Source organism: Varroa destructor, unplaced genomic scaffold, assembly GCF_002443255.2.
Source record: "Varroa destructor unplaced genomic scaffold, Vdes_3.0 BEIS01000006.1, whole genome shotgun sequence".
Classification (NCBI taxonomy): Eukaryota; Metazoa; Arthropoda; class Arachnida; order Mesostigmata; family Varroidae; genus Varroa; species Varroa destructor.
This window is the reverse complement of record NW_019211459.1, coordinates 22,255,375-22,271,248: the sequence shown is the minus strand read 5'-3', so window position 1 is coordinate 22,271,248 and position 15,874 is coordinate 22,255,375. Positions and strand designations below refer to the sequence as shown.

At 43.9% G+C, this 15,874-nt stretch overlaps 1 protein-coding gene across 4 annotated transcripts in view; it reads right to left on the bottom strand.

Annotated features, from left to right (window-relative positions):
* The window catches only part of Camta (Calmodulin-binding transcription activator), a 223,923-nt gene that overhangs the window by 31,243 nt on the left and 176,806 nt on the right, over window positions 1–15,874 (bottom strand). For 3 of the 4 annotated variants that reach the window (XM_022811596.2, XM_086992295.1, XM_086992296.1), the window contains one exon: window positions 2,851–3,054. In XM_022811596.2, coding sequence (XP_022667331.1) covers window positions 2,851–3,054 — 204 coding nt within the window. Of the gene's footprint in view, window positions 1–2,850; window positions 3,055–3,680; window positions 8,211–15,874 lie in introns of those variants that run through there. The other variant, XM_086992297.1, reaches the window with a different exon arrangement.

Sequence of the window (15,874 nt, the reverse complement as noted above, 5' to 3'; positions counted from 1 at the left end):
TAAGATGTAATCGTTGAGGTTAGCTATCGAACTCATGTCTTACATCAATAGGGTCCTGTGAAGGACAGTGGTAGTTTGAATCGACAGGACCCCAGATGGCTATGGGAAAGCTAAATTACGTGACCGACCTCTTATATTCATCAAGTGCGGACAATGCTCCCGTAGACAAGCAGGCAAAAGGATTGTTCGGTGTCGTACTTTCGAATCGAATCTCAGTGTAGGGCCCTTTTGCCTATTGTTTTCTTTCGGATCTTTTTAGACTTAAATAGAGATATTACGCGGCGTTTTGTATTGAGTTCTGAAAGTGTTGTGAAATCTGTGAATTTCGGCAGCGGTTGAAAGCGCCGCTATAGTCTTCTGGCTCCCGGCCTTGTGCCGGTTGCTACGATAGCCATAGCGTGATATGCCGACGAGAGTAATTCATGCCTTATACTCCATGGCACTATCGAGCCACCAGGTTTCTTCAATTGACAAAATCTTTTCAATAAAAACTGAAAAAGAACGATTGAACTAGGACAACCACGGTTGTCCTCTGGAAAGTGTCAACCACAAGCGGAAATCGAACCGGCGTGGGGCTTCTCGTCGTCTAATTTTAGTGGCAGTGAAGGCATAAGTGTTTCTGGGGACAGAGCAGAGCAGGACTTTTTAGGTCACAGCCAAGGATAAGTTGGCAGAGCCAACCGTTAGCTGCCAGTAAGTAAAAAACCTATGGAGAAAAACGCGCTGGGGTGAAAAAAGAAGCTCGGGTGGATTTGCTCTGGCGCTCAGGCGCACAAGGGTTAAGCCGCACAATGGATTGCTGCTGCCACTGTGGAAGATATTGCATTTTAAAGAGGATTAGATCAACCCAATGGCGCTGGCGACAAGCGAATAGTGCCGTTCATGCCCTTCATTTACCACCACTTGTTCTGAGCGCGAGTGTATACTTGAGTTTTCAACTAACCTGTTCGCCTCTATAGAATAACTCTTGGTTGCTCCTTTGCCTTATGTTCAAAGAGCCGTCTTCGGTGGATTTCAAGCTTTTCCGCTAGCGCCCTAGTTCTCTCCGGCGTACCTCTTCAACTCCCAGTCTAAACGAAAATTCTGCCCACAATCGGCATCGAGAAGGCCGCAATAGCCGCTAGTGGCCACGCCACGAAGAGGTAGTTGTTGTTAGCCGGGTTCAGGGACAGACGAATCCTGCCCAACGAAGGAGTTAGTGCTGGTCATAGAGAGACTTTTTGGGGCTGGGACGAAGTACGAAGCGAGCGTAGGCGTTGCTGGTTTGTGGGCCTTTAAGTTGTAAGGGATCCAAGGGACGCCGAAGAACCAACTCTAATCGCAACATGTACGAGAAGAGCAGCAACGTTTCATAGTCGGCGAATGGCAGAATTAATTTGGCCTTACCCTTTTTACAGCTATGGCATTTTGAAGTATACTAAGAAAACAAAAAAAGGACGAGGTAAGAAGTCTGGCTCTTTACTTCGTTTTAAGTAAACTTATAATACTCAGCCTAATAGTAGGAATAAGAGAGCGAGTCGAAAGATTTTTAAAGTATACAGGAAGGATATAGAAAAACTAACTTTAGGGGTTCCGTTTGTACGTACTAAGTGTATTAATGCTGGATGGGCAGCTTCTTGGTTTATCGACGTAAAGAGATACGAAATGTGCGGCCAAGAATTACATTTAGTCTACAGGTTCAATTGTGCTCGCCTTTCGTATTTCTATTTTAAGTTGTACAAGAAAATTGCGCGTCAACGACCGAATAATGGTTGATAATGCCATTTGCCCTGCAGTGTTAGGCTCATTTATGACGCTGGAGAATTACTGCGTTATCGATAACAACTTATGGTGCTTTGGATATCTAGCTTTCTTCAGGTAGATATCTAGATCGTAATAGAAGTTACATACGTATAGTACACAGTTGCTTTTAAGGATTAAGTTTGTAAGGACCTATTATTGCACCTATTAAGATAAGCATTTATAACAAAGTGTGCTTACAGTACAAATCATGTCATCAATAAAAATCGTAGGAGTCTATTGTCTATGCAAAATTCACACTTTAGCGTTTAATGGGTTTTTCATTTCGACGACTTCGCACGATCGAACTGAAAATTCTTATGTGTTTGCAATTTAATGGTTGATTCATAACGACCTGCATGTGCTTTCAGCGGAGACTTCAGAAGTAACAGATAAAGTTCGAAGATTAGAACGATATTAGCCAACATTGTCCGCGCTGATAGTGCGTTAAGACCAGAGGAAGTCTGTACTCATTTATAATAACAAGGCGTGTGTATGGCGCCCGTATGTCGATAAACGTCTTACGATAAGATTACTAATCAATAAAAATCGACGGTCTAGTAGTTATATAGATCTGCCAGTACTTTTTAGGTATTTTATTTCTTAGTTGGTGTACTACTAGTGATCGTACGCTGTTTCGTAAGATCGTATAACGGAACGGGCTTAGAATGCGGGGAGTCGTGGGAAACCGTGACACAAGATTAATCCCAATCGAGGATTCTAGGCAGGATTGCAATGGTCACCTATTTTCGACAATGCTTCTCTCCATGGGTAAAAATGATACAAAGTTAAAAGGACGACGTTGGCAGGAGCAGCCTAACTGAGGCAATTAACGAACGAAGCCTTTGGAAGCTTCATGGCAGAGTTAAACGAGTAGCTTTTATTTTGCAATTAGTGATGTTTCAACTTTTCTTGCTTAGCTGCAGAAAGCTTCCTTCTTGTAAGCTTAACCGACGCCAATTATGTAGTAGTCAGTATGTTTTCACTGTCTCAATCGGATGAAATATATATGTGTGTGTGTATATATATAAATTTTTTTTTGATACTTATAAATCTGTCGCTATAGCTCACCTCTGTTCCCTGAACTTTAAGCTTCATGTGATCTTCTCGTGTCGTTTTCCCGTCTTTACGTTTTTTCCAGCAGTAACCGTCCCGTCGGTAACGAACCCGCTTCCTGCTGTAGAGGAGCATGGACCCACTTCGAGGCCGGATTCGTACCTCTTTACTAAGCCATTGCTCGTGCCGCTCGAAACTAATCAGAATAGCAGCAATTTCCTAGAAGTCAGAATAATAGAATGCACCAGTCTGAATCTGTATGATTTTTTAGCCCCGTCCAGCACAGCCGAGACTAAGCTGGACATCCGAACGGATGCTTGAACATTACTGAAATCATGGATACATCTCTTAGTTACTCAACACGGACTCCTTTATATTTGACAACAAAAAGGACTGGTGTTTTCAAATACCACCAACGAATTACATTATTATAAGAACTTCAATCTCGAGTCGGCTAAACGAGCACACAAATGCCATGTTAGACTCTTATAAGTATATGCGTTGACAAATGAATAGATACTAAAAATTCATAATAGCTGCTACTATCGGCACACTTACGAATAGATCCATCATGGACTTGAATATATAACACACAGATAGCAAAACACATCATTGTAAATATTAGATTTGGTTTCATACAATAGAGTTTGCCCGAACTTACATATGCGTGATAGATTGACGAGACCCAGATTTCTACGGGTCATCGTCATATCACACAGTTTACTTACACCGAGGAAATTATGGTCTTTGGTTAAGAAATAGTTATCTTTTTAGATTTTATTAATTTTATTTAATTAACAGTCACGTTAATCAGTGAATCTATATTAAACCGAATGCGTACTTACTAATTATTGTAGTCACTGCAGAACCAGTAATTATTTGCGGCCTTTTGGCCTCCTATATGTGGCCAACCCATATATCTGTACTCCGCAAATTACATCGTGCGGTCGTGCCTTGTGCTTCAGTGCACGTAGCCACTCGGAAATGGGATGTTACACTATCAACGTCATGTTATCTTCAGAAACGCGGCGGCGCGTCTCACAGGGTGATTGCAAATGGTACTTCGGCCATTTACCGCTGTACCAACATCGTGCCTACCCAAGTCTTCTCTTGCAGTCCCAATTGCAGTGGGGCGGATAGGCGGCCAGTTTGTTCCATGCGGCCTCATGAGTGGGTTCAGCCTTCGGACACGGCCCTTGCCGCTACGGATTCGATCAGGGCCTGAGCATTGTGTTTGGTATGTGTACGTATGTCTGTATCTGTGAATAGAAATAGGTGGCTGCAAGCCGAAATGTAGAGTGAGCGGGGTCAACTTTGTATCGGGCGCAAAGCAAAGGCCTGCTGAATATCACCAGTAAGAGATTCGACGAGAGAGGCTATCAGGACTTCCACTCAATTTGGACATTTTAGGCTGAAAGTGCACTGGTCCAAGTATCAAAAGACGTCTGGCTACAAACAAACGAAAAAGGAACATCTATCCAGTGATATCTCCTGCTGCTGCTGCTGCTGCTACTGCTGCTGCTGCTGTTTAGGCAGTAGCAGCAACAAATACTAGTGGCATTGATCTGCATTGACGATACAAGCTGCCATCGATGCTGCTTGCACTGCTCCCTATTGTCTGAAGCAAAAACCTCGCGACTTCAGGCGGTCGCGGCTCAACATCCATTTTTGTTTTTCGTCGCTTCCATTAGCAGTTGCTTTGTCGTCGCTATTAAACTTTAACAACGAACACCCGATAAGAGGGGCCGGCAACAGACGCATCAATAACAGACCTTACAGGGCCCGAAGCTCAGCGTACCCATTGCCACTACTAAGACTATGTCGCATTGAAGGTGCGCCTGCTACCGCTGTCATTTCCGTTACCGCCATCTTTTCTATAGCCTTTTGCTGTCTCGCTTGGACCGCGAACAAGCAAGGGGTAGCCACGCCCTGTACTCTATCCACGTCAAACTTTGGCTCATTGGGTCTTGTTTTGCTTGTGTCCTTCTCTCGGCCTGGGACGCTGTCGCATTTTCGAGCGAAGAAGTGCCGAGGACAGACAGCCCACCAGCAGCTCAGCATTCTACTGCATTATTAAGGGCCTGTTCGTTTCTGTCTGTAGGGGTTTGTACGCCTCAATCTAGACCCCTCTGACACCTAACTCAGGGGTCACTTTGCCTCGAACCAGCTTGGTCTTTCCTGAGCTATCTTGCATTAGTTGAGGTATCATCGTTTGCTGGCACTAACCCCCTATTAGCCTGCTGTGTAGCTGGTTGGCAGCGAACGACGAGATCGTCAGAGCCCAGAGAAGTTATTGTAATCCCAATGCAGGTGGCTCTGCGTAAAATTGCATGAATGCGTCTAGCACGAGGATGACAACAAAGAATGGAACGAACAAGGCCACATCGTAGTTGACCAGCAATCTTCTTTTCGTCATGTCATTGTTTATCATGTCCTGGTGCCATTACAGGCCGCTGCGCTGAGCTGCTGATACCGCAACTTCTGCGTCGCTCGTTGCTGCCGTGAGGCTAGTATGCCCAGAACACGACTCTGTGATACGTGAATGTGCAAACTTCGCGTCGACGAGAATTATAAACAAACGCTGAGTAGTCGGTGATTACGATAAGGACAACATCATTAATTGTTACGCCAACAGGAGATGGATGTAAAAGTAGATTATTCATAAAGACCCGAATAGATACACTTAGGGAATCGGATATTTTAATTAACAAGTTATCAGCCAGAGCTGGGCATTTTATTAGATCCTGTTTATGCATTTACGTACATTAGACGATTACTTTATTTATCCATTATATGCAAATGTAGCTGATCTATCTTCTTTGCTACTATTAATTCTAAATGGCTAAGGGCATGTTGATTCATATAGAATGGTACTAACTGACATGTCGAAAGTAGATGCAAGGGTTCGGTGTAACACTTTCCGGTTTGAGTACGTTTGCACAGAGTAGTCTGCTCTCTTCCGGAATATTTTTCGGAGCTAATTTGCATCGAACTGTCTCATAAGCAGAAGTACCAGACAGCTTTCCCGCACAAGGACAGGTTATTTAAAACGAATTTGTGCTTTCTGAGTAAAATTTACGAACTTTGTAATTTATTATCAGTTGACATTTATTTTATAACTAATAGTCGTTAAGCGCGCATTTCGTTTCTTGGCTACCCTTCTAGTAGAGGATAGCAAAAGGAAACGACTATTCTTTACTTATAAAGACCTGTAAATCCCTTTATAACTTTATCTGGCAATTTTAGATAGCCAAAGTTCGCAGTTGGCGTGTTTCTGAGTGTTTCCCTTTGATTTTCTACTTCCCAATATTTTTTCCCATTCTTCCCAGTGTCTCGCTTTAATTGAAAATGAAATCAAAAGCCCGTTTTCACGAGTTCTGCCGGCGTAGTTTGCTGTTGGCCTCCTCGCATTCCGCAAGGGGCGAACACGAAGAGGTTGCGGAATTGACGGTGGGATTTCATTATACCCGATGCAACTGTAAAGAGAGCGAACGGCAGGAAGTCTTTGATGGGGTAACGGATCAGGCAGACAATTTGATAATAGAGAGAGACTGAAAGCAGGGTCAGTGATAACTTATCATACATAACTGACGTACGCCTGCCCATAACGTTCGAACGCTTCATTTCCGCCGAGCTCTTCGGCTTACCTTTTTTATCCTCTCTTCATCCTCTGCTTTTCTCCTTTTTGTTCAATACGCTTCGGTCATCGCACTTATGTTCGACCCCACCGCTGTCCTGTAATTCCTGTTCGTTATGTCCTTCGGATTATGAATCGCCGTATTGCAATCTCAGATACTAAAACTGTAATAAATTGCTCACGCTCTTTCGAAATACCTCTCACGAGTGGAATTAGCTGGCAGCTTTTGAAAACGCAGCACCGCCAGAAAGTGCCCCTGCAGGTGGTAGCGTGGCAGCTTTGAGTTTCCTGAACTCCCCAGTTTGTCCAATTTGCTCCCCGGTTAATCCCACTTTCCGACGGAGTGATTTAGAAAATAAACGAAATGAAACGGACAGCAAAAATCATTTAAGGTGACAAGATAGGAGGGAGACGTAATGGAGATGAAGGCCTGGCGAGGAGGCGCAAAGCTAAAAGAAGCAAAAGACAAACCAGACTTTTCTCCAGTCTCAGAATCTCTGTGGAGGCCCCATAAATCTTGGCAGACAAATCTGCTTGGGAAGTAGTAGACGGCAAGAATGGAACGGGATGCCCCCTGGGGTGTGAAGCAGAAGCATCCAAATGCTGAATGCGCTTAACCACTAAACGGAAGTTATGTGAAGTGGATTGAATGAAGAGAATTAAAAGAGGGGTTAGTAACTGGCAGGGATAGGCTAGAATAGCGAAGCACGTAACCAGCTAGCACCACGCCACAAGAAAGCGAGCGCTGGAAAAGCTTGTTGTTCAGGCTGTTTCAGCGGCACTGAAGCTCGATGTTCGACGGCTTACTCGCGCGCTTCCTTCAGTGTCTCAAACTCCACGTGTTGTGAAGCTAGCAGAAGGGTGTTACGATGCGTTCGTTGCTTCTAGAGCCGGCTTGTCCTTGAAGTTCTGCTTGGTCAAGGCATCGTAGACGGTGGGACCCGAGAATAACAGTGGGAGAATAGCGGCTGTGGTAGCCCGGCATAGTAAAACAGAATGTTGTTGCGGATCTTGGCTGCTTTTTTCGCCTTCACCCATCGTCTACCACATTGCCACTCAAACCCCCTACTCAGGCCCTGTCGTTCCTTTTATCAGTTGGTGCCACAGAGCGCAAAAAGCGTTCGTCGAAGAAAGGGCTGCTGGAGAATATAAAGGCCAGCGACCGCCAGAGGTAGCCGCTGCCTCAGTTTCGGGAAAAAAAAACTGCGCTCTGGGAACTAGAGAAAACGTTGGCAAGGCGAAGCGAAAAGGAAACGCACAAACCGCCGAATAAAATGCGGGAATAGGAGACAGGACTAATGCAGGGACGGCGTGGCGTCCGGTAGTAATAGAGGAGCATCCAGTGGCCACGGCCGAGGCATAGGCTCGAGCAAGAGAGGAAGGTTCTACGGGGACCTTGACGGAGTTGTGAACGCGAAAGCCTTACTCTATTTGACTCTGCACCGGCTAACTGCCTGCTTGCTCTCCTTACTACCGATCGACTTTATTACGCCATTATGTGAAGAGCTGACAGGTAAAGATTTGGAACTTGCACCCCCGCCGTAACCATGGGAGCGACGACTATGCTAGCTTACGGAGAGCGACAAAGTGAATTAGAGGGAAAAAAAGGCTAAAAAGAGGAGAACTAGGTCGTTGCAGTAATGTGGAGCATAACGTAGGCCTTAGCTTGAGTCTATCAGCCTACTGGAACCTACAAGCAGCGTGCTCGCTGCCTCAATGCTTCGTCATATCTATACACTAAGTATGCATATACGGATGCGTGCCATAGAGCGCGCTCGTCTCCCTTTCAAACTGCCAGTAGAACTGACTCCTACTCGACATTTGTTATTTCGTTTTCCTCCCCCCCCCCCCTTTCTCGTTCTACCCCCTTCCCTTTGCTCCCGGATTTTTCCTTTTTTCTATCTCTGACTGTCTGTCGTGCTTAACTTCGCTCATTCACATTTATCGAGTAATTACGTTTTCTTACAGATGAATTTTTTACGGAGTGTAGACCTCGTCTTCCTGCTCGTTCTCACATTTTCTTTCGTCTAGCTGAACAGCCACAGAGGCTATTTCGGCAGATTCTCTTTAACCTTAGAGTATTCGTATGTATAGTGTGCACCAAAACCCAAGATTTTGGCGTTCGATACTACGGTGTAATGTACAGGATTACGAAATACACTCGTATCAAAGGCCGCCTGATGTAGGTCACAGCCGTCATACACCTTGTAAGATTCGTGAAGAGCATACGCATAATTATTCTCATTCATACATCTTCAGCCGACCGATCACCTAAGCATTAGAGAGGATCTTGTTGAGATACGGAAGTAACGCTTCTTGGTAGGAGAGGTACAGCTTTGGCTGCGCTAATGGTTTTTCGATGACGAACTCTTCATATAGATTTTTTAATGAAATGCCTAGTCAAGGGCTTACACGTTTAGGTTATTCAGTGAAAGATTATTGTGAGTGTAATAACTAAAGTAATAATACTCTAAAAAAGACAGATCGCGGTATAAATGACATTGCTCGTACGAAGTTATTGATGCTGATAAATTTTACTCTTTAAAAACAAAAACAGATATAGAATTCTAGAACAGAAGCAAGCTCACATTCGCAAAGCTGCACGTTAGCATTCCGGAAGACTCCGAGTTCAAGTTCGAGCTTACTTGGCAGCTCCTGTTGCAAGTTATTTCTGTGACTTGAATGTGTTTTGACATTAATTTATCTTCATTTTGATCTGTTTTTCTTATCGCAAAAAAATTATTTTGCCCTGTATGAACCGGGAGTGTTGAGCCGTTCCACTTTTACCCAGTATATAATCCACTAAGAATAAAGGAGTGCCATCCTAAAACTAATTATACTCCAGTGTTTTCAAGTGTGAGTTCCAATGATCATATGATTTTTGAACTAAAGCAGCTCCCGCTGTTTTTCTTAACATATCTTAGGTCTCCAGATCTTAAGTCCAATTGACCCGATACAGCAATTGCGATCGACAGACGGGAAAGTCGTGCGACGCATTTACTTATCGTATGGGCACCCATTCATTGACGTGGCCATTCTTTGCGTGCGAAAACGATTCGCCGAAATTTTTCTAGTACAAATTACAATTACGAAGGAGTAGGCATCTGTTAGGACCTGAAATCAACGGAAGTCAGTCATGGAAAGTTTGTCAGCACATTCATATGGCTTGTACATGAGCGAGTGAGCGTTACGTAAGGCCCATACAACTCGTAGAAATGACCTCTTGTATAACCCTTTAAAGCAGAGTGGGCCCTTTTCTGTTGCAGCGATAGAAAAATACGTTTCACCTCTTGAAACGATATTGTACAAAGATGGTTATTTCCTAAGGTCCCTTGCCCTGAAGCAACGCCTGACAACCGTATCGGACGTAAAATTTTTCGAAATTCTTGTACCGCTTGTCTTGACCGATTTCAATTGTTTTGATCCGATACAGACAAAAATTACAACAAAAAAGAGTCATAATCCAGATTAAAAAGTACCAGTAGTTTTCGACCAGCCGTCGATGCCATCAAAAATTATACCAAAGTTATTATACATAACTCCCATACCTAACCAATTTCAGTTGGCGACTTCGTCGCACCTTCAGCGCATCGTTCTTCTTCTTTATTGCCTCACATAACACGGAGCCATGCACATATTTATTCGTCTTTCAAATGCTTTCTATGCGCTAGCAACACAACACGGCGTTTCATCAGTTTATTCTAGGCCATCGTCGCTAGCTCTGATACGGCGCCACCATCGACTACGGACAGCCTGTTCTTCGTTGCTCCGTTCCATCGGAGAAGCTGTCGCGCGAGAAGGATTCGCTCCTCACTGCATCAATACGAGCGATGGCTTGCTATTTACATAGGTTTTCCTTTGCTTCTGCACTCTCGGCTCTCCCATGCTGCTGCCGTCATCATCGTTGTTTCGATCCTCTTGGCCTCCACTGGCGGGCCTCCTACCTGCTCTTTGCCAAGCATCGTTTTCCGAAGCCCTAGACCCCCGCTCAGATGTTCCGTCCATACTTTCAAAGCTGTTTCGTGGGTCTTATTTCGTTTTTCTCGTGCTGGCCTTTCTAGCTTTGATCCTGACGCTACTTTTGGCATTCCGATTCATATACACCTCTCCGGGTGGCATGGACGAGGAATAAATGGGACGCGCGATCGGGGAAGGGAAGTAAAAATGTAAAACAAACTCGGATAGCGCATTTTATTCTTGTCGGTGTATCGGTGGGTCGGTGACGGCAGAAAGGATCGGCAGTTGACGCACTGCAGCAAAGTAAGGCGGCTTTCCCCCACCGTCCTGGTTCTTGGTGAGAACCAATGTGTTGGAGAATTTCCTGGATGAGGTGAAAAATCCTGTGGCCACGACTGCAAAGAACAGAAAGATACGAAGAGAACTGTCTCTTGCCACAAAATCAACCGAATACAATGCAGCTCTGAACGTGAACACTGGAAGTCGAAATGTAGGTGGATACGTCGCCGCAGATTTGGGACAAATACCATTAATTACCAGCTGCGTAAAAAGAAATTAGGTGACTTGAAACACCATATAACACGCAGACTTACGGTGACGAAGGGTTAAGAGCTTTCGGTAGAATAAAAGTTGCATCGCTCCTAAATTGTGTTCTAGAAAAAGCTAAATGAAGAATAACTTGTTGGCGAAAACGCCATTGATACACGTTCTCATCTGAGATGCCAGTGCATTTTACTGGCAGAGCTGTATCTTTTTCACTAGTAAACTAATCAAAGAAGGCTTACAACTGAGTTTTTATATTTAGAAGAGAATTATGGTCATGGCTATTTACAAATGGAGATAGATCTCTTCACAATGAGTAAGATAATAGCGATCTCAGCGAGTCAGGCTGTAGGAAGGGACGGACCTAATGTTGATATCTCTTTCTCCATCGAGAACAGAGTCTAAAGTTCGGCGGGTAAGGAGGCTTACGAATACAGTTGAACAGAGGGCCTGTAGCGCTTAAGTCAATGAGAAGAACTGTATGACAGATCCTCAGTACCCTTGCTGATCTGTCAGACGAGAGGATGATGTCGAACGTGGGAAGAAACTTAGACTGGTGTGAACGCGCCATAATTAAAGATGAGTTGGTACTGAACGACACGATGCGAGATATTTTCGAACATACATACATACACAGTACCCTCTTTTTAAAAAATGTTCATAAGAGGACAAATTATACCTGTATCTTTATTTGCATATATTTTATTCCCTTTTTAGAGCAGCTTATTAGTTCATATTAGACAACCTATAGGAGTCTACCAGATTTTCAGCCATTTCTGCTATCCGATAGGCCTCGGAAGTCAGTCGCTTGTATTTATACGAGATTGTTCGGCCGCAATAGATGCATTTTTTGCCACGCAGTACCCTTCTGCTCAGCACAAAACTAAGCGGTGAACACCAGTTTAGCTCACTCAGCGGGTTTTCTTTCTCGACTACAGTGCTACCCGATTATGTAGAACAGCGGAGTATATATATAAGAGGTTCCTCGAGGGTTTTTTCACTACAGACTCAAAATGAACGAACACGCTTTTTGTTCGCTGGTGCTCTGAGTCACTCACTACTTCTCTAAGTGAGATCTCGGATCTAGTCGGTAGCTGGATCCAATCTAGCAGTATATATATATATATCTGTGGTCGATCGAGACGGCAAAAGCCAAGAAGATGAAGACAGTAGCGCTACTCTGTTTCGAACCACTACCCGCCGTCGGCAAAACTGCACCGCTGTTCGTCGACTTAAAGCGTTAGTTCCTTTTGCTTGCTTTTCTCACACACTCAGCTCCCTTGAGACCGTTCCATTCCTGTCCGTAGAGATGGAAAGTAGTCCACAAACTGCAAGTCGCTCCTATTGTATCTCCTTCCGTACATATACAATACAAACTCTCCAACTGAAAAGAAGTGCCGACTTTATATTATTACAAAAAGAATACGCCTTCAGCTTTTTTGGTTTCTTCGTGGTTTTTTTCTCGTGCTTAGGCAATACGTCTCTGTTTCTATCCATTTATCAAAGTATATATGTATGGATGTTGCATTCAGATTATATTCGAACGTGTCTGGATCTTGCCCGTTAGGCATTAGTAGCAGTAGCTACGCAATACGAAAGAAATAATCGTATTATGTAAACTGGTTGAATGTTCATTGTCGCAATGGCCGAGAAGTAACGTTGGTGCGATTACGGCAGCAGCTTCAAAGTGAAGCTTAAATGAAAACACGAGGCGACGGTGAGCACATTGTAACAAAGTTCAGCGTGGAAAAGACTGGATCAGGGAAGCTGACGATTTAGGAAAAACACCGTAATCACTGTAATCAGTTGAGTCATTCCTCTGCAGCAACTACTAAAACATTCGACTAATGAGCGAAGACTTACCTACGCCTCAACTTTATGCTTGTCTCAGTCTACTGATTGATGTCGTTCTCTGTGTGTTCACTCAGACGCGTCATTTCGCCTATCTTTTACCTCATTCATACCAATATTTCGATCCTAACCGAGTCGTTTCTGTTGTCCCTGCTCTCCTCCCTCTTCAAGCCTCTGAATTACTCGTTCCATTTTCATATCTCCTTTCACATCCAGCAGACAGCCATAAGCCAGTGGATTTTTTTAAACTTTTGCCTTTTTCGTAACGCCGACTTCTTGCACGCTCTTTTTATCGAGCCCAATCCCAATGCCCCAGTGCCTGCTTATGAAAGCCTCCAATCCACAAACCAAGTGGTCCCGATACTCTAAGCAATTAGTTAACATCGTTGCTACCCTTGTTACCGTCGTCTTCAGCCAGCCATTCTTCTACCTTGTAATAGTAACTATTGATCCTATCTTCACTTGTTACATACCTTCAGCTTCACTCTTGCCTTCTCGTTTAATTTGGAGACAAGAAAGCATAGAGTACCGTTGCTACCGCATCCTATCCAGCCTGAACTCTAGGCCGTTCGAGGATTTCTCCAAGGGGCCTACTAGATTTTTAAGCAAACGACAGTATACAACGTCGACTACACGTTGCTTGTCCGGCAACTAGTAGGCGAACAATAACAGGGAGCAGGAAGGATAGCTGGGGACAAGGAGAAAATATTGCTGAGTGAAGGATCGGAAAAAGTAGGGAATTTCGACCGCTTTGTTTGCTTTCATCGTTTTAATAAAATAATCATCCGTTAGAGATCAGCAAGGAAGAATGGACAGCGGACTCATCTTCGTATGAGAACGAAGTCGAACCGGGACCGATAGAACGCGAAGAAAGAAGGGCCGACAGACAGATATATCGAGAAACGCGATAGACGAATGGACTGGAGAAACTAACGGAATAGAAGTGTCACTAACTAGCGGGGCTATACATGAAGGACACCGAATTTGTACGTCTGCTGATCCTAATAAGGTCCCAACCGCTGAGAGGAATTCGCCCGGCAAAACAAAGGTAATCGGGAGCATTTGGGACAGGGGCTGTTCTCAAAAAATTTGCACCATTGCAGACCGTGTAGAACAGTACTAAAGATATGCTCACTGCATATATGTATGCTGAATGCAACGATGTACATATTACTGTAATTCAGAAAGACATGTTTCTTGTTTATAAAATAATAATTCGACATTATGCAGCAATGTCAAGCTAAATAGAATTAACGAAAGGACCTTGAATTTGATCGTATGATCTAAACCTACGCGTAACAAAGCTCCTACCCAAAATACCCTGTGTCACTCTGTGTTAAACGCCGTGTTAGGTCTATTTCCTATGGTTGATTTAAGAGTAGCTTGAGTATTTGTTGCTCCGTATGTTATCTTTGTTGATACTCTAAATATTCAATGCTAAATTCATTGTTCAAACCGCATCAAGTTTGAAAGCAGACGAACCTCCGACCATTTCCCATCCAACTGATATTTTTCCAGCGAATTTCTATGAAGCCCAAAGTTTTAAAGATTCCCATTTTCTATACTGCAATATGTGTGAAGCTAATTAAGTTAAATCTTGATGGAAAACGCAGTCTCTGTTCGCTATGTTCTTTCGTGTCCACACGGTTGTAATACCTGGACCTTTCTCGTCGCATAGTTCCTTGTTGATCTGGGGGTTTAGTAACTCAACCAAACAAGGGGTTCTTGTTGAAGATGATGTTATGTTGATAGACAAAAGGATTTCATCGACACGAGTTAATTTAATCTGGACAGAAAGACCCTCTTGACCTGACAAATAATCTGCAAGCAAAGATCAGTATCTGGACGAAAAGCGAATTCTCTTCCCATGCATTTTGCGAAGGTAACGAGCCATACAATATTCGTCCAGCTACGGCCTGAATTAAACGGGTTCGCTTCCGATTTACGGATCGCTTGGATGTTCGATTATACCAGACGATAGCTTAAATCTATACTTCTGTCTCTACATATACAACAGCATCGGCTCGACACTAAACAGATTTCAGGAAGCGTAAACCTTCAGAGATTTTAAGCGAAGGACTGATAAAAAGCACGACGCTCAGTAGCATATCTTCGCTCACCCAGCGAATATTATATCATTATAATGTATTAATGCGGTCTCGTTCAATAGAACAGAGCATTTTACGAACTTTAGCCAGTATGTAATGTTTATGTAATGTAATGTAGTAAACAAAACGTTCCCCAGATTAAGACACGTGTCGGGTTTATAATGAAATCACTTTCAACGTGACTTAAAGTACCCGTATCTCATCTTAGGTTTTTCTTAAATTTCCTCTCACGCAAGTCGCGTACCAACTTCGGCTCTTTTGTAGATTAAACCGGAAATCCACCATCGCAATATTTTTTCCGCACCGTCGACCGACCAAGCGAGTATAGAATGAGCGAACGACCCCGAATCGTTTCAGGAGGAAAGCGTGACAGCGAGGCTAAATAAGAGAAAAGCATTTTTCAATCGCGTGATAGACGGCCTGCGAATCCATTACGCCGCCATTCGGCATTTTCCTGCCCTCTCTTTGTATTGTCTACGGACCGGATGGCTTTAGAAGGCGCTAGGCTGAACACCAGACGAAGCCTTGGTGTTCGTCCTAGCACTATATCCAGACCTTGAAGTATGACCAGGCTCTTGTACTTTCGCCTTGCGGCATCAGCGGTGGGCACCCAGTTGAGCTAAAAAATCGTGCTCGTGTTCTGGAAATTCGGAAATATTGCATTATCCCAGCTCCGCCATTACGGGTTCACCATACTTTCTACCCTTTGCCCGTTCTCCCGCTTGTGGTTCTGCACGTCCCAGCCGACATAGCCAAAGGGCAAATTGGCTGGAACGGCACGTATAGATAAGACAGTGTGTGCGCATACGCGCCAATATTTGCGCGCCATCTTAAATCGTGCTTTCTGGCTTCGAAAATGGGTTTTGCTGTGGCTTGCTTGGTTAGGATAGGCCAACCGGACTAACCTACGGAACCCGTGACATAACGGCCTTGCCAGGAAATT